Here is an 18,590-nt window from a genome sequence, read left to right as displayed (position 1 = left end):
TGCAGAGTTTCCCTTTTGCTTGGGGGGGGGGGGGGGGTTAACTCGGTGAAAACCATCATATATAAACCTAGAGAAACAAGATCAATGCAAGTATGCAACAGTACATGGTCCAATACAAAAAGGAATGAAGAAAAGGGTTGCCTTGTCCATCTTTTGAGGAGGTGGACATGATCATCCTTCGTGAGCCCATTGTTTCTCGGTGCACTTGAATCCAGTTATCCAGGCATGGCTGATCGTTGCTGGATCCAAGAACTCACACTCTGTCCTTGAAAGAGCCTCGTGCCTTGAGAGCACTCGCCCTCAATACGTGCTCGTGGTAGAGCGTGGCGATGGCTGCCCCGATGAGTGGTCCCACCCAGAATATCCACTGCAGAAAAGATGATTGCAATGGAATTTAGTACTCCGTACTTCAGATGCTAACAACGCATGGCGATGTATGAATTAATCAAGTTTGTGTACAGCTCTTGTGTATATAGAAATCAAAATCGCTCAAATAGAATCCAGTGTTCCAACAAAAATTTGATGCGATTCTTGTAAGCCTATGCACGCGACTCAATGCTTAATATTTTTTGAGTCAAATGTTATATGGTGCTCACAGCTGGTAAAGTCGTACCTGATCAGCCCAGGCATTTCTCTGGTTGTACACGACGGCGGCGCCGAAGCTCCTTGCCGGGTTGATGCCGGTGCCGGTGATTGGAATGGTGGCCAGGTGCACCACGAACACCACAAAGCCAATCGGCAAGGGAGCCAGCACCTGACAAACAATCATCCATATAGTTCTTAGCATCAACTCGCCCCCTCTTCAATTACAAACCACACGTTAATCAGCTCGATGCAGGTACGAGACTACGAGCCCTAGTTGAAATGCCTACTGGGATGTGACTGTCGCGCGCGCTGCGCTTGGCGTCGGTGGCGGAGAGGACGGTGTACACGAGCACGAACGTGCCGACGACCTCGGCTCCCAGCCCGGCGCCCTTGGAGTAGCCAGCGTCTACGACGTTCGCGCCGCCGCCGTGCTGCACGAAGTGGGCCGAGTTGAGCGCCCTGACGATGCCGGCGCCGCAGGCGGCGCCGAGGCACTGCGCGGCCATGTAGAGCGCCGCGCGGAGCAGGGATACCTTCCGCGCCAGGAGCAGCCCGAACGTCACCGCCGGGTTGATGTGTCCACCTGATACACACGGTGGCACGCTACACAAAGTTTGCCCAAACATGACACAACACTCGGTTGGTCCCAGACTTTGCACGAGTTGTATAGCACGCACCAGAGATGCCGGCAGTGCAGTAGACGAGCAGGAAGATCGTGCCGCCGGCGGCCCAGGCGATGCCGAGGAGGCCGACGCCACCGCAGGCGTCGTCTTCAGACAGGCGCTTGTGCCCGATCACGGTGGCCACCGTCAGGTAGAGGAACAGCAGCGTCGCTACGAACTCGGCGATCGCCGCGCGGTACAGCGACCACCTCTGCAGCTCCGACGTGCCCAGCACCGGCTGCGGCACCGGGTCAGCGTAGTCCCTGGCGGCGAACTCGTCCCCATTCAGTTGCTGCTGCTCCTCTTGTACGATCTCCTCAGAAGCCATTGGTTAGTGCTTCTAGGCTCTAGCTACGTACTTCTATGGCTTTTTCACTCTTGCAACAAGAAAATGAATATGCAGTTTCGTATTATCCTGCGCTGCTCGAGCAGTAGTACGTACTGTATAAAAAGGAGAGCTTCTGGTTGGTTGAATGACTTGCTAAGTAAAACAAAAGAAATTAAGTTTGGGATTTCTAGTTTGAAGATTCTGATCTGCCGACTAAGTGTACTGTAACGCCGTGTAAAACCTTGGTATTGGAGTAGATTTATATAAAAGTAATGTGCGTTAGTCCGGATGCGTTAGATCTACGGTTACAGATTAGCAACTCAATCGAGGCAGGAAAGGAGGGACAGCTATTTCTCACGCCATCGGTGTTGCTTTTCTTGTCAGTCATGTTTGCATCAATATAGATCGTTGTGAGCTTCGTGCATAAGGAAACCATCAAACACTCGAGAATGATCGAGTAAGCTTGCTGAGTGATTTTTCGTTTGTCAGGCATCTCTCTGAGGTTCCTATTTGCATTCAAACGAAGCCATCAGTCTCCTACAGAAAGTAAACTACACCACGCTACTGAAAACTAGAACTTCCAAAGTTGTTGAACCAGCTTTTTTTTTGTTGAACCAGCTACCACAAATCTAAACGGCGCTCGGCCCAACAGGGCGAAGCTGCAACAGGAATTCTGAGCGGCCCAGGCTATACAAAAGCCCTTATTTTTCTTGAAAATATAGCCTTTTTGGCGAGCCCAGCAAAAGTAATGAAGAATGAACCAAATCGTAGGCGGGCCCAGGTCCCCCCTCTCACTTGGAGGAGCTCATTCAAGCTGAATGGTATCCTGTTCAAAAAAAAAAAAAGCTGAATGGTAATGCTCAATAAAAAAAGGCTCAAGGTGCTGAATGGGAAGGAGGTTAAAATAGCACTACAATAAAACACGTCTACCTACTGCCTTAACTCAGATTTCTCTCCCCTTCTCCATTTGCCGGCCCTAGGAGGTAGGGCCAAAGGGGGCCAGCCTTGGCCCGCACCCTCGCTCTGGAAATAGAGGTGAGGGGTAGGCCGGCCATATCCTTCGACCCTAATCTTAGCTGCCACCCTCTCTCCCTCCTTCCTCTTGCGCTGGTTTGGCGAAGTTCTACAGGATGTCTCCTCCACCATCACCATCATCACGTCGTCATGCTGCCGGGATTTCATGGAGGATCTATCACTTTCGTTGCTCGCTGGAACGGAGAGACGAGATCTTCATCGACATCATACGTGTGACTGAGTACGGAGGTGTTGCCACTTGCAGCGTCGAAAAGACTTCATCACAAACTTGAATTTGGCAAGAGTACGATTATCTCATCCACAAGATCTTATCTCGTTACCACTTCAGATCTTCAAGGCTAAAGTTCTCATCTATTTTATTGCTCTAATTTAGTAGATTAAATTTCGGCTTTTTGCTAGAAAAGTTGGATCTTGATTTTATTCTTTCTTGCGGTATAATTTTTTATTTTCTATGCTACGAATCCATAAGTAAAACTTTTCCTAGTACTTTTTCGTGCGACTTTTTTTCAAATGGTTCAGAGAAATATGAGTCCTTAACATAGAGGTTTTTAATGCTTTCTAATCCAAAAAAAAAATTAGCATCTAGCGAAATACATATCAACATATAACTGAATGGGTGGATTCATGACACGCCATCCACACACTCTGAAAGCGTCGGTGCTCAAAATTTCACTACACTGCAAAAGGCTGGTTGCCTGGCTCCCAAGAGTACAATACGAATCCCTTCGGGCCTTGGAGGTGTGGTGGACCACGGTCCCTCGTCGGCGGGGAGTTTCTGTTCTTATTTTAGTTTGCTTTTCAGTCTCTTTTTTGGGATGGTGAGGCGGCTGCTACATCCTAAAGTCAGAATAAGGTCCTCCCCGCCCTATCCTCGCTCCGGTGGTGCATCTAGCGCTGTAGGAGGGCGCGTGGAGTTGTGTGCCCATCGGATCTGCTGGGATCCGGTCGGTTTTCATGTTTGTTGGTGTGGTTTCATGATAGTCTCTTCCGATCTACGATTGTCATCATTGGCGATGGTTGCTGCTCTGGTGCACTGGTCCTTTGGAACCTTAGCACGACGACTTCCCGTCTGTCTACTACAACAAGCTCTACTACGACAAGCTTTGCCTGACTCCGGCGATGGAGGGGCGAGGATAGCGGCGCGCCTTCGGCTCGTGCTAGTGTTTGTAGTCGTCGCTAGGTGGTCCGAATACCAATTTGTAATTTTCTTTACTTTTGGGGTTATTTGTACTACTGTTGATGATTATTAATAGATCGGTGTTTTTATTCCACCCGATCTGCATGTCTACAAGGTAGTGCAACTGCAACTTCACCCGGTGAATAGAATACACCATGACAATAAAACAGAGTGCTCAAAGACCAATCACAGGATAAGATCGACCAGGTTTCAGGGTGGACACTTGCCTCGCTTTGCTTTGCTACCACTGCAAATAACGTTATCTAGATTGCGAATCTCGGGCTTAAACAAAGAGCGACTTGCATTGTTAATATCCACCTCCCATTCTTCAGCTCCCCACTTCCTTGTTCTTAGAGCTAAGACAGCTGGTGCGTACGTTAAAAACAGCGACAATGCTCTCTTCTCCAATCACAGAGCTAGCATAAAACCCAATCAAAACGCAAGAAATAGTGCCGACATTTTTCTATATTTGCAGATGCGTGAATTGACAGCTTTGATCCATGTGGCCACTTCACGCAGTTGAGCACATCCCATTATCAGTCCTGAACACCTGAATCAGGTGAGCCATTTTATCTGGCTTTCTCCAATCATACATCGACAACCGCCGGCAGTTCGTGTGTGTAATTATCCCCAAGACATCGGGTAGCTAAGTGATTAGCTTGAGATCTGACCAGGCTAATGTAAATTTCGCAATGATCGAACGGCCTCCCGTCTTCAATAGCGCCTGTCTCTCTTTTCAGGCACAGGGCGAGACAAGACATATTCCTAGTAAATCCTTTGCGGCCTTGGCCCAAGTGATCCAGCTATATTCTTGAGGAACAAGCGATGCCTTCTGCAACTTGGTGGTTTGTAAACCGGCGATGCGCACGCGCGCACTCGGTGCTCGCCGCCCTGCACATGTGTTCGCCGCTGGCCGGGCTAGCTAGCGATATCTCTCTCCGCCCCTGAAAAAAGCCAAGTGAATTAGCAGCATCGATACATAGGCATTGACCAGAGTACTCCCTCCTTCCATGAATTAATTTACTTCTATCTTTTGTCCACTCCGACGACTGCTTTCCCCGTTCGGTAAATTTGATTTTATGCTATATGTCCTAAGTCAATCTCTTAGAAGTTTGACATAGTTTGTAGGGAACAATAGTATCATTTATGGGACTGAATTAATTTGTATAACTCGATTCGTTTTGAAATATAGTTTCATAATATAGCAGTTTGATGCGGAAATGCAATTTGGCTCTCAGGTCTAGATGCTCCTGTTTTCTCGGCCAATCAGGTTCACCCTGATTCTGGCTTGGCAGCGTATTCTGCCATGTATTCACATTCGTACCCTCCTTTTTAAACAGTGCATGGGCCCATTCGCTCAGGTATATTCAATGCATAGCACCGTTTCCGGCCAAATAGTACAAGACGGGAGGGGCGTTTCCTGTACCGATGCATGATGGATCTTCTCCATTTCCGTTTGCCCAGGCCATTAGTTCTACTCTCCCTGTCCAATCCACACGAGCTTGAACTGGCAATGTTGACTTCTCGTCTCCCTGGCGTTGTTGATGGTGGTGCCAGCAGATGGTTGTGTGGCCGCTCGTGACCGTTCGCCGATGGTTGTCCTCCAGCGTGCCTTCGCCGGAGTTCTCGTGCAGCAGTTCCAGAGGAAATGCTATCAGTTACCGTTCGCCGTTGGTGGAGTTCTCGTCCACGAGCACTCCCACAGCAGAGCATGCGACGGGGTCTTCGCCGGTAGGAGACAGAAGACAACGTCGTGGCCTCGCGGGCAACATTCCAGTGGCATGCCTCTGGAAGGAACTGACACCACGTCGAGGGCTGAGCCAACTCGCCGGCACCAAAGGTCGTGTTTGTGCCGGTGTGTTTACATAGTTTGTCAGTTTGTCTTTCATTTTCGGTATCCCTTGATTTTGTAGTAAGACTGTCAGAGAGAGTAAGTAGTAATGGAGGAGCGATTTCAGGTTTCCTCTTCTCCGGTCGTCTGAGGTTATCGTCCTAGGCATGCACGCACAGGACGCCTCGGCTGGCGGCGCGTCGCCGCAGAGGCTGTATCAACACACTCGACTCGGCCGGCGAGTAGGCGCGCGCAGATCTCCACGGTAAGCAGGACGTCGCCTAGGGAGCTGGCGGCACGGGACCTCGATGGAGCAGCTCCCTTCGGCCTCGACCATTTCCTGGTCGGCGCGAGTCGGTTACAGTAATCCTCCTCCTCGCTCGCAGCAGAAGAAACCAGGATGCAGCAACTCCTTTCAGCCGGTCCACTAATCCAGCTCGGCCACGGTACATGATTTGCCTACTATCCTGTACTCCCGGTACATGTTTCAGAGCCGTTACCTCCCGCGTACATCTGGGCGATCTGTACCTGCGTACCAATACAACCCCTCCCTTTACATGCATTTTCCTGGCATCTTCTAAAAAATGGTATCTCTGACACACGCAGTTCTCCAAGCAACACGATTGGTCTAGAGAGGCAGGAGTATTTGGACTCGGGAGCCAAAACGCCAGCCCCAGTTTGATGCCGTTATGTTGCTCCTACTATTATGTATATATAAGTGGTCAAATTTAAAATAAATTGACTTATGACAGAAGCTGAAAATATACTTGTTCAGAATTATAGGGGTTTTCTTTCCTGGGAGATTAATGACGAGCGTTGCTGCATCAGTTCATCAGGTCTGCCAAATCTGGAGCCGTTGGCGATGCTTCACTTTGCGTGTTGTGTTCGACTCGATCAACCGATTAATTAGGGGCTGCGCGATGGTAATACAGTAGGAGTACAGCGTACAGTTGCCCACCAAGGCTACGGCCTACGGAGACGTATCCTATTCTGCAGTGCAATGCACCTAGCGATGAGCGCGACTGTAGCTGATTCAATTTCCGGCCGTACCAGCTTCGTACGAGCCACTGTCGCTGGGCCACACCGTTTGGGTTGCCATTAACTTTTGAGGTGGGGCTTTCCCGCGCAATGACATCCGTGAACTCTTTACGGTAACACATTGCAATTTCGCTCAGTGAACATCCGAAGCAAGGTGCAGTGCAATGATGCACATGCACTATTCCGTTCACTTGTCAAAATTATACTACCAAAGAAAAGATTGGGGACACTAATAGTATCTTTGGCGTCCTCTATACTGTGACCAATAACATTTTGCTTCGTACAAGGAGAGGCTGTCCGTACCAGCGGTTCCACTTAAAATCCAGAAAAAACCAACTCAATATAAGTAACATTTAAAGAGTTTACATAGAATAAATAATTAAAATCCACACTCGTTGTCAGAGTAGAGGTTGACGACGACAACCGCTATAGTTGACCGAATGTACTCCACATAAACACATGTTTGATAAAAAATACTCACCTTTATTGAAATTTAAAGAATTTATATGGAACAATAATTAAACTCCGCATTCTTCGTCGTAGTGGAGGTTGACGATGCTGGCCTCTATAGCTGACCAGAGTACTCCATTCGTCCTTTGCTTCTATGTTTTGTCCTAAGACCTATGTGGCGGGTGTCGTCTATGATGTTCTTGACAGTGCAATTATGTTTTGAACATAAGGTGATTAGCCAGGCCATGTTTTTTTGTCATGTGGTGTGTGCTTGTCGTCAAAACGGTCTAGCGTCGTCTCTCTCTCCTTGAAATGGCGGACCTTGTAGCTGAAGTAATTCCCTTTGGGCAGTGGCAGCATGAGCAACCGCATAAGCTGATGGTGAAGCCCCTTATCACCGACGCTATAGGCGGCGTGAGGATGCCATACTTGGCGAGCTCGGTCGACTTGTGCCAGTGCCTATCCATGGCGATATATTGATGCATGTTTGTGGTAGGTGGCGCTATTTAGGTCTGGTCGCTCTGAAGCCAGTCCAGTAGATGTCTCGAAAGCTGATCTGGCCGCCATGGAGGCCATCCGACATGGCACGATGAGCCCCATAAGGTGAGGATGCTCTAAGGTAAAGCGAGTGGTTGCAAGTGCCATGTGCCAGTATAGCGTCTCTAAAAGAAAATTAGTGCAGAATGATATCATAAATTCGGGCAACTTAATAACTAGTTGGAGGTTGCCATGCAATGTGCAATCTTTCCCACCATAAACATCCCAATTATTTCCGTGAGAAGTGAAAATACTAACTTGTTGACTATCGAACAGCTCAAGTCTTTCATGAACAGGAGGTAATTAACTTTGGCGGGTCAGTCCTGCCATGCCTTTATCTATACCACACGCGTGCACGTGTTAGTACGGCCGTCTAGTAGCACTAAGTCAAAATTAGCATGCATGCTTGATGCATACTACTAGATTTGAAAAACCCCCATTTGACCTAGCAAGTCTCAGTTGGCGCACGGACGAGCGCAAATCCTTGATAGAGTGATGATACGGCGTAGAGCGGATTCAAAATTCGGAACCCCTCGGGCTCTATCCTGCCAGTGGCAGTGCCAGTTTAGCGCAGCAGGCGCAGTAAATCGTCGCTCCCGGCTCCCAAAGCCATAGCCAAGGCCAAGATGAAATGTCAACGGTTCGCCGTAGTAGGCTAGCTAGGCGCTGCAGCGGCCATTGATTAGTAGCAGCCCGGCGGTACCCTGCACGGACGCTGCTCCCCTCGACGCAACACCGCTCTCTCTCTCTCCCACCAAGCCTTGCTTTGCCATCGGATGCTGCCAGCGAGGGCGAGAGCGACAGTCCAGCCTCCAGCTGGGCCCCGCGTCACGTGCCCCTCCAACTGGACGCCACCCACGCGTCGCCCGCTGCGTTCCCCTCGCCCCGCGCGTCGCGACAGCCCAGACCGACACCCAAAGCACCAAACCAAAGCTGCCTGCGTCGCCCGCCCGACCCCGCAGAGACGAGTGCGCTGGGGAAGTTTACGGGAACGCCCTCGACTTCACAGGAGGGACTGCAGGCCGTCGGATGGAGAGATGGTTGCGCGGGGGCCGTTCGTTGTGGGTGGATGGGATCAGTGGAAAAGTGGGTTTCGTTGAGGCGGGATGGGGTACAATGATGATTGATCGTGGCCGGTAATAATTGCCGGTGGGCTCACGGCTCGGAGTAGTACCCATGATGAATCTTGTCACGGAACGATGCGCTCCAACATCACAGTACCAGGTCCGATTCATAGACAGTGATGATCAATTTCGTAGCACTTATAGTTTTTGTTTTTACCATGGACCCTTTTTAGAGCATCTCCTATATATGTGGCCGAAAATGCCACAAGTTATAGGACCCCATACCGAGAAAACCAGCAAATTCAGCTGGTATGTGATAAAGTTCGGTAAAATTTCTGGATGATTAAATGGATGTTTATCATTTATTGGTTCTTCCCACTCACTCTCAATGATTGTGTTGTGCATAATCATACAACAATTCATTACCTCCCATATCTGAGAATTTGGCCAGGTAAGAGCAAGGTACCGAACAATGGAAAAACGTTGTTGAAGCACATCAAAAGCACGGTCAACATCCTCCCGACATGCCTCCACGCAATGAGAGAAATAAGTACTCGTTTGTGTACCAGGGTCGCAGGTTGTCTTCACAAACATGGCGTACGGGGGATAGATACCATCGGCTAGATAGTAGCCATTGTTCTTCGCCTTCCCAACCCTTGATCCACCACGCCGAGGGACGGCTGGTATCTGATGTTGAAAGCGGAGGGGGTTGGTCAAGATCAGCATCTGATGTTTGTTCATCGGAGGTGACTTTAGCCTCCTTTTTCAACAACATATGCATCGTCGTCTCGCCACTGATGAACATTGTGGCAAACCACCGAACACCTTGTGGGTGGGGTGAACTAACATCATTGTCGTCTACTATGTTGTAACGGAGATGCTCTAAGAGCATCTTCAGTCGCGTCCCTCAAACACCATCCTAGAAAAGCGCCGGATCGGTCGACTGAGAGACGCCGCCGCGTGGTGTCGTGTTTGGGACACGTCCATTCCATCCATGTCAGCCAAACATGCCCCAAGCAGTTTTTCGAACATAGCGCCAAGCAGTTTTTGGAACATAATTTAAGACAAAATAGGATCGTCCCGATTAAAAGCTAGGATTCCAAGTTTCTACCACAAATCCGTCGCATAAGCTAGAATATTATAGAACCGAGACACAAATAAACCTAGAAGAACGGGTTGGTTCCCGACGTCGACGGTGGCTTGGCCACGTCCAAAACCACGATGTCGGCATGCTCTCCCGGCACCGAAGTTGTTTTCGACGTCGCAGATGTAGTGGTCGACGTAGGCGTAGGTGTAGTGGGCGATTTTATGCCGCCGTGGAGGCAATCACCGATGTCGTCGGGGATACAGTCGCTGATATCGTGCTGACACCCCACCGCCTCCCTTCGAACACCAATTTCTTGCAAGTTATGGCGTGGTAGAACATGTGCATCTCCTTCACTTTGTGGTCCATTCTCTAATTTTTGGCGGTTAGGATCATGAAGTCCTCCTTCCTTTTCATCATATTGACTTTCTCCTTCTGAAATCACGATATTCTCTTCTTGCTTCAACAAAAAGGCCCCTAATGAGAAAGTCATCGAGATATCCGTGAGGCACTTGTTGATCGACGCTTGCGCCCTGTCAGATGATGCCGCTTCAATCGTGGCTTGCTTGTCCTTCTTCTTGCCAATAGGTGTCCCGCCGAGTTTGCCTGTAAAGCTCCCGGTCGCGGCTGCAGGGACACCTCCACCGCGGGAGGCCGCGCCTCTAATGTCGTTGTCGAGTCGAACACATTTGCGAGGATCCCGCACCTTCTCGCCGCCAAATCTCCTAGGCGGGTGGGAAGGAGACGTGGGGGAAGAGGGCTCGAGGACGGCGGCGCTAGGGTCCTTCTTGAGTCGCCCTATTGGGAGCGACACGGGGTTTGCGGAGGGTCATGTCTTTTAGGTGGAGCTCCTAGCATGTTTTTCAGTTGCTATTGAAGGAAAGAAAAATCTTTGCAAGCCACGGGATTTTTTTTTACCAAGAAATGTGGGGCAAAACCTCCACGGTATTTTATTTCCTTTCATTGTAATACATCACACTATACAACTGTACAAGCAAAGGAAAAGAAATAAATAAAATTACAACAAGACATTGATCTAAGATGTGAAAGCTGCAATATGCTTGGTTTTCATCCTATGTACATGCAATGTGACTTCATGGATATAGTTCCGACGCCAGGAGCAAAAAGATGGCCTAATGTTTTCAAAAATAGAGGCATTCCTCTGTTTTTAGATGTGCCAACATGCTAATACCCACTTCTGTGAGAAAAGTCTTGTGAAAATTTGTCCTAACAGCAATGAACATCTCCTCAACATTATGACCAGGTGCCTAGGGAATATGCAGATATGCCTAGATCCTTGGGCTGAATTACAATCAAAAAACAGATGAACCCAATCCTCCATGGCATGACTTGGACAGAGCACACAACTGTGGACATTCTAGTGCCTCCTCCTTAGCATATCTCTAGTGTTCAGTCTATCATTGACCAGAAGTGAAGCAAAGACCTCAATTCTTAACTAAACTCTGCATTTCTAGATCCAAGAACAAAGCTTATTGGTAGTAAGGTGTGCAAATCAGCTGGTATAATATTGTTCAGCAATTAGCAGAATATATGTCATCCTTCCAAATTGGTGACCAGCTATCTTTCTTGGTAGGATCAAGCACCACAAAATTGACAAAAACCTCCATCATGTTATATTCCTCAAAAGCTTGTTGTGACAATGGTCTATACAATAAACTGGCTATGTCTGGACATAAGATCAATTCCTGAACAGAGAGTTGGCTATCCAGAGTAGAAGAGTGTAATCTTGGAAATTCCTTAGCTGGTACTAAACCATTTAAGTAGTCATGCCAAAACAGAATGGAGTCCCCCTTACCAGCTTTGGCAGTACAGAGTGCCATGTATTTGTCAACCAGCTTCATTACATCTCTCCACCAAAATGAGCAAAAAAAGGGTGGCACTCCATTACGATAATAATTCTAGAATAGATTCACCCATAGTATATACTTCTTATTAAAAGAACTTATACAAATGCTTGATCAACTAAGCCTCATTTTGTTTCTTGAAATCTAAAATTCCAAAACCTCCCGTTTCCTTTGGCTTACAAATCATATCCTAAGTTGTCAATGATTTAACTTTTCATTCTGCCTTTCTATCACTCCAAAGACAATGCCTAATCATCATGTTGAGATGTGTAACAATACCAATAGAAATATCCAAATAACACAAAAGAATATAGGCATGGAACTGAGGCGAGATCTTATCAGCTGCAATCTCCCTCCATAGGCAAAAATGGTAGAGGTAGCAACCAACCTTCTCTCCAACCTGTCCACCAAAGGGAGCGGTTCTTGAATTATTGGCATGGTAGTACCCAAAGGTAGTCCAAGATAAGTGAAGGCATATAATAGTACACCCAAAGCCCTAAGCCAACACCTGAATATCTTCCTCAGAAACATTTATGGGCAACATGACTTGTGATAATTAACATACAAACCAGTGGATTTACTGAAATCGTGCAAAGCCCCTTGAGAATACCCAACTGAATAGCATCAGCAGGAACAATCAGCAAAGTGTCATAGAATTCATGTGCAACTCACGGACACACGAAGCGTGAGCAAACTAAATGCTATGTAGTTGAATAAGCTCTAACTTAATCCTCAAACGACTGAGAATTAGCACGCCGTTTGACTGTTGGAGATATGCCCAAGAGGCAATAATAAAATGGTTATTATAATATATCTTTGTGTTTATGATAAATTTTTGCATACCATGCTATAATTGTATTAACCGAAACATTGATACATGTGTGTTATGTAAACAACAAGGAGTCCCTAGTAAGCCTCTTGTATAACTAGCTTGTTGATTAATAGATGATCATGGTTTCGTGATCATGAACATTGGATGTTATTAATAACAAGGTTATGTCATTAGATGAATGATATAATGGACACACACCCAAATAAGCGTAGCATAAGATCACGTCATTAAGTTCAACTTGCTATTAGCTTCCGATACATAGTTACCTAGTCCTTCGACCATGAGATCATGTAAATCACTTATACCGGAAGGGTACTTTGATTACATCAAACTCCATTGCGTAAATGGGTGGTTATAAAGATGGGATTAAGTATTCGGAAAGTGTGAGTTGAGGCATATGGATCAAGAGTGGGATTTGTCCATCCCGATGACGGATAGATATACTCTGGGCCCTCTCGGTGGAATGTCGTCTGATTAGCTTGCAAGCATGTGACTGGTTCACAAGAGATGACATACCACGATACGAGTAAAGAGTACTTGTCGGTGACGAGGTTGAACAAGGTATCGTGATACCGATGATCGAACCTCGAACAAGTAGAGTATCGCGTGACAAAGGGAATCGGTATCGTATGTAAATGGTTCAATCGATCACTAAGTTATCGTTGAATATGTGGGAGCCATTATGGATCTCCAGATCCCGCTATTGGTTATTGGTCGGAGAGGAGTCTCAACCATGTCTACATAGTTCACGAACCGTAGGGTGACACACTTAAGGATTGATGTCGTTTAAGTAGATATGAAATATGGAATGGAGTTCGAATATTGTTCGGAGTCTCGGATGGGATCCAGCACATCACGAGGAGGTCCGAAATGGTCCGGAGAATAAGATTCATATATAGGAAGTCACTTTCCAAGTTTGAAAATGATCCGGTGCATTTATGGAAGGCGCTATGTTCTAGAACCTTCCGGAAGAAATCACCATGGAAGGTGGAGTCCCGGTTGGACTCCACCAACCCTAACCAGCCAACCAAGTGGGAGGGTGGAGTCCATGGTGGACTCCGCCTCTTGGCCGGCCAAGCAAAGGGGGAAAGGGAGAGTCCCTGTCCCTCTAGGTTTCGTCCATATGGAAGTTTTGAATTGGGGTCTTATTCGAACTTTTGGGCAAAGCCTTAGGGATTCCTCCTATATAATGAGGAGTAGAGGGAGGGGGCAGCCTAGACCTGGCCGCACCACCAAAGGGGCCCCCTGGCTGGCGCCCCTAGCCACCCCCTCTCTCCCAAACCCTAGCCACCCCCTCTCTCCCAAACCCTAGCCTCTCTCCTCCTCATACTACTTGTCGGAGTTCTCCATCACTGATGTCTACGTGTGCTTCTATTCTTGTAGACAGTGTTGGGCCTCCAAGAGCAGAGGTTTGTAGAACAGCAGCAAGTTTCCCTTAAGTGGATCACCCAAGGTTTATCGAACTCAGGGAGGAAGAGGTCAAAGATATCCCTCTCAAGCAACCCTGCAATCACGATACAAGAAGTCTCTTGTGTCCCCAACACACCTAATACACTTGTCAGATGTATAGGTGCACTAGTTCGGCGAAGAGATAGTGAAATACAAGTAGTATGGATGTATATGAGTGGTAATAGCAATCTGAAATAAAGATGGCAGCGAGTAAACATGCAACAAAACAGTAAATAAGCGGAGATTCGATGCTTAGAAACAAGGCCTAGGGATCATACTTTCACTAGTGGACACTCTCAACATTGATCACATAATAAATAAGTTCTCTTCCTTTGTGCTACATATACTCTTGTTTGATAATGAACACCATTCGTTGTGTAGGGCTACAAGAGCACCTCAATGCCGGAGTTAACAAGCTCCACAACATTCGGTATTCATGTTTAAGTAACCTTTAGAGCATAATAGATCTTTGCAATTTAAACCGAGTACTAACATAGCATACACACTGTCACCTTTACACTATGAAGGGGGAATAGATCATATCAATACTATCCTAGTAATAATTAACTCCATAACCTACAAGAGATTATGATCATAACCTACGCCAAGAACTACACGATGCACACACTGTCACCATTACACCGTGAAGGAGGAATAGACTACTTTAATAACATCACATGAGTAGCACATAGACTAATAGCGATACAAAGCTCATCATATGGATCTCAATCATGCAAAGCAATTCATGAGATCATTGTATTGGGGTACGAGAGAGAGATTAACCACATAGCTACCGGTAGAGCCCTCGGCCCTCGAGGGAGAACTACTCCCTCCTCATGGGAGACAGCGAGTGGTGATGAAGATGGCGGTGGTGTCGATGGAGATGCCTTCGGGGGCACTTCCCCGTCCCGGCGGCGTGCCGGAACAAAGACTCCTGTCCCCCAGATCTTGGCTTCGCGATGGCGGCGGCTCTGGAAGGTTTCTCGTACCGTGGCTTTTCCGTATCGAAGATTTAGGTCAGGGGGCTTCTTATAGGCGAAGAGGCGGCCTCGGAGGGGTGATGACCCACAAGTATAGGGGATCGCAACAGTCTTCGAGGGAAGTAAAACCCAATTTATTGATTCGACACAAGGGGAGACAAAGAATACTTGAAAGCCTTAACAGCGGAGTTGTCAATTCAGCTGCACTCGGAAACGGACTTGCTCGCAAGAGTTTATCGATAGTAACAGTTTTATAGCGAGTAGCGATAGCGAAATAACAGCGACGGAGTAACAAAGACAGCAGTAGTGATTATAGTAAACGAGCGAGGATTAAAATACCGTAGGCACGGGGACGGATTAACGGGCGTTGCATGGATGAGAGAAACTCATGTAACAATCATAGCGGGGGCATTTGCGGATAATAATAAAACGGTATCCAAGTACTAATCAATCAATAGGCATGTGTTCCATATATAGTCGTACGTGCTCGCAATGAGAAACTTGCACAACATCTTTTGTCCTACCAGCCGGTGGCGTCGGGCCTCAAGGGAATCTATCTGGATATTAAGGTACTCCTTTTAATAGAGTACCGGAGCAAAGCATTAACACTCCGTGAACACATGTGATCCTCACGTCACTACCATCCCCTCCGGTTGTCCCGATTTACGTCACTTCGGGGCCATTGGTTCCGGACAACGACATGTGTATACAACTTGCGGGTAAGACCATAAACAATGAATATCATGATGAAATAATAACATGTTCAGATCCGAGATCATGGCACTCGGGCCCTAGTGACAAGCATTAAGCATAACAAGTTGCAACAATATCATAAAAGTAACATCTACGGATACTAGGCACTATGCCCTAACAATCTTATGACTATTACATGACCAATCTCATCCAATCCCTACCATCCCCTTCAGCCTACAGCGGGGGAATTACTCACACATGGATGGGGGAAACATGGCTGGTTGATGTAGAGGCGTTGGCGGTGATGACGGCGATGATCTCCTCCAATTCCCCGTCCCGACGGAGTGCCAGAACGGAGACTTCTGGCTCCTGAGACGGAGTTTCGCGATGTGGCGGCGTTCTGGAGGGTTTCTGGCGACTTCGACTTCTCTCCGTGCGTTTTTAGGTCGAGGCCAATAAGTAGTCCGAAGGAGAGCGTCGGAGGCCGACCGAGGGGGCCACACCATAGGGCTGCGTGGGCCCCCCCTAGGCCGCGCCGCCTTATGGTGTGGGGCCCTCGGGCCTCCACTTGATTTGTCCTTCTGGCTCCGTCAGTATTCTGGGAAAATAGGGCCTTCTGTCAAAATCCCGAGGTTTTTCTCCGAAAGTTGGATTTCCGCACAAAAGCGAGACACCGTAACAGGTTCTGCTGAAAACAGCGTTAGTCCGTGTTAGTTGCATCCAAAATACACAAATTAGAGGCGAAACAATAGCAAAAGTGTTCGGAAAAGTAGATACGTTTTGGACGTATCAACTCCCCCAAGCTTAGCTTATTGCTTGTCCTCAAGCAATTCGATTAACAACTGAGCGATAAAAGAACTTTCACGAACACATTTGCTCATATGATGTATATATTCTCATGATATGGCCAATACTTAAGCAGTTCATAATAAGATACATGGGAATAAGATCATCTAACAGTTATGTCAATCATGAAGAGGTACCAACAATTAATAATAAGCATCATGAATCATGTATATAAGCAGGATTGCAATGTTCATAAAAGAGTATGATAGAGTGGTATCTCGCTTGCTCGTATTTGATTGGCAAAACATAAATGCCCGGGCACCTCTGGAGTTCATAGAAAGACTAGAAGTAGTGATTGTCAAAGATAAAGGCATCAAAGTTATACCACAATCAATCATATTTTGAGACAAGCATATTATACTAAGAATGACAGTTGTGCTCTCAAGATAGTGCTCAAAGAAATAATGGAGACACAACATAAAAGTAAAAGATTGACCCTTCGCAGAGGGAAGCGGGGATTAACATGCGCTAGAGCTTTTCATTTGTAAAGCAGGAGTAAAATTATTTTGAGAGGTGTTTGTTGTTGTCAACGAATGGTAATGGGTACACCAACTACCTCGCCAACCGGACTTTCAAGAGCGGCTCCCATGAATTATTTCATTTTTATGTGGCGCTCCTTCCAACCTTGCTTTCACAAACCATGGCTAACCGAATCCTCGGGTGCCTGCCAACAATCTCATACCATGAAGGAGTGCCTTTTTAGCTTAGTTTTATTATGATGATGACACTCCCCCCAACCTTTGCTTACACAAGCCATGGCTAACCGAATCCTTCGGGTGCCGTCCAACAATCACAAACCATGGAGGAGTGTCTATTTAAGTTAATTAATTCGGGATCGGGAATCCCATTGCCAGCTCTTTTTGCAAAATTATTGGATAAGCGGATGTGCCACTAGTCCATATGAGAGTCCGTCAAAAGTAAATGACAAGGTTGAAAGCTAAACACCACATACTTCCTCATGAGCTATGAAACATTAACACAAATTGAGAAGCATTTTGAAGTTTTTAAAGGTAGCGCATGAGAATTTACTTGGAATGGTTTGAAATGCCATGCATAGGTATTTATGGTGGACACTCTGGAATAACTTGGTTTTCATGTATTTGGAAGCACGAGCAGCGTTTCTGCTCAGTACAAGTGAAGGCTAGCAAAAGACTAGGGAGCGACAAATCAAAAGAGCAATAACTGTCATAATCATGCTTGCGGCAAAATAAATTAACTGAGGCATAAAAGTGATACAAGAACTCTGAAGCAATGTAAATCATTGAGGCTTAATTGACTTTTGTTCAGTCATATGCATGCGTGAGCATGTGCCAAGTCGATATAAATGAATTATTCATAGGAGGATACCACAATATCATACCTATCTATGAATAAAACAATGCAAGCAAACATCCATGACATGCTACTCATATTAATAAATTGGAGCTAAGCATGAGAGATCATGAACTACTAGACTTTCTTAAATAACATATACCTCACATGAACCAGCTAAGCATGCTCACATGGATGAGTATATGTACAAAAATGAAAACAAATAGAGTTCATACCAGCCTCTCACCACAATCAGATTGTCGTAGATCGTCATTATTGCCTTTTCACTTGTGTAGCTTCGATAATATGAAATGAAAACCACGCTCCAGCCACCGTAGACCATTGAACTCATAAAGAACTTTACAAAACCAAAGAAGAACAGCAAATATTTTTGGTGTTTTCGAATTTGAGAACAAGAACAAAAGGAAACAAGCAAACAAAGCAAAATCTTTTTGGGTTTTCTTATAGCAAACTAGCAATAGCAAATAAAACAAATGCAAGAAACCAAGATAAACAAATGGTGAAGAGAAACAACAGAAATATTTTTGGTCTTTTTGTGTTTTAGGAAAGAAACAAAGCAAGAATAAGAAAATGAAAACTAAAAGAAACACATAACAGCAGGATGACAGAAATCTGCCAAAACCTGACAGCAGTACAGAAATCGAAATTAACAAAAATCTTCCGTTGCTCAGATCAAAAAGTGTTCAACTAATGAAAGTTAGATAACAACCTGGGGCACATGCTCAAAAATTTGCAAGTCAAAATAACGTTCTGGCTGTGCACACGAATTTTTCTAGTAACAGTCCAGAATCTGTTTTCAGGC

General features: G+C 46.3%; 1 protein-coding gene across 1 annotated transcript; it reads right to left on the bottom strand.

The window, feature by feature from the left end:
- Positions 1 to 253: 253 nt before the first annotated feature.
- LOC124647490 (aquaporin PIP2-2-like) lies at positions 254 to 1,575 on the bottom strand. Its single transcript, XM_047187428.1, has 4 exons — positions 1,263 to 1,575; positions 873 to 1,168; positions 614 to 754; positions 254 to 367 (listed from the first exon to the last, which is right to left on the bottom strand). Exons 1-4 carry the CDS (start codon positions 1,573 to 1,575, stop codon positions 254 to 256), a joined length of 864 nt encoding a protein of 287 aa, XP_047043384.1.
- Positions 1,576 to 18,590: the final 17,015 nt, after the last annotated feature.

The sequence above is a fragment of the Lolium rigidum genome, chromosome 4 (assembly GCF_022539505.1).
Source record: "Lolium rigidum isolate FL_2022 chromosome 4, APGP_CSIRO_Lrig_0.1, whole genome shotgun sequence".
NCBI classification, from domain to species: domain Eukaryota; kingdom Viridiplantae; phylum Streptophyta; class Magnoliopsida; order Poales; family Poaceae; genus Lolium; species Lolium rigidum.
The sequence above is the reverse complement of the archived record's forward strand: the minus strand, read 5'-3'. Positions and strand labels throughout refer to the sequence as shown.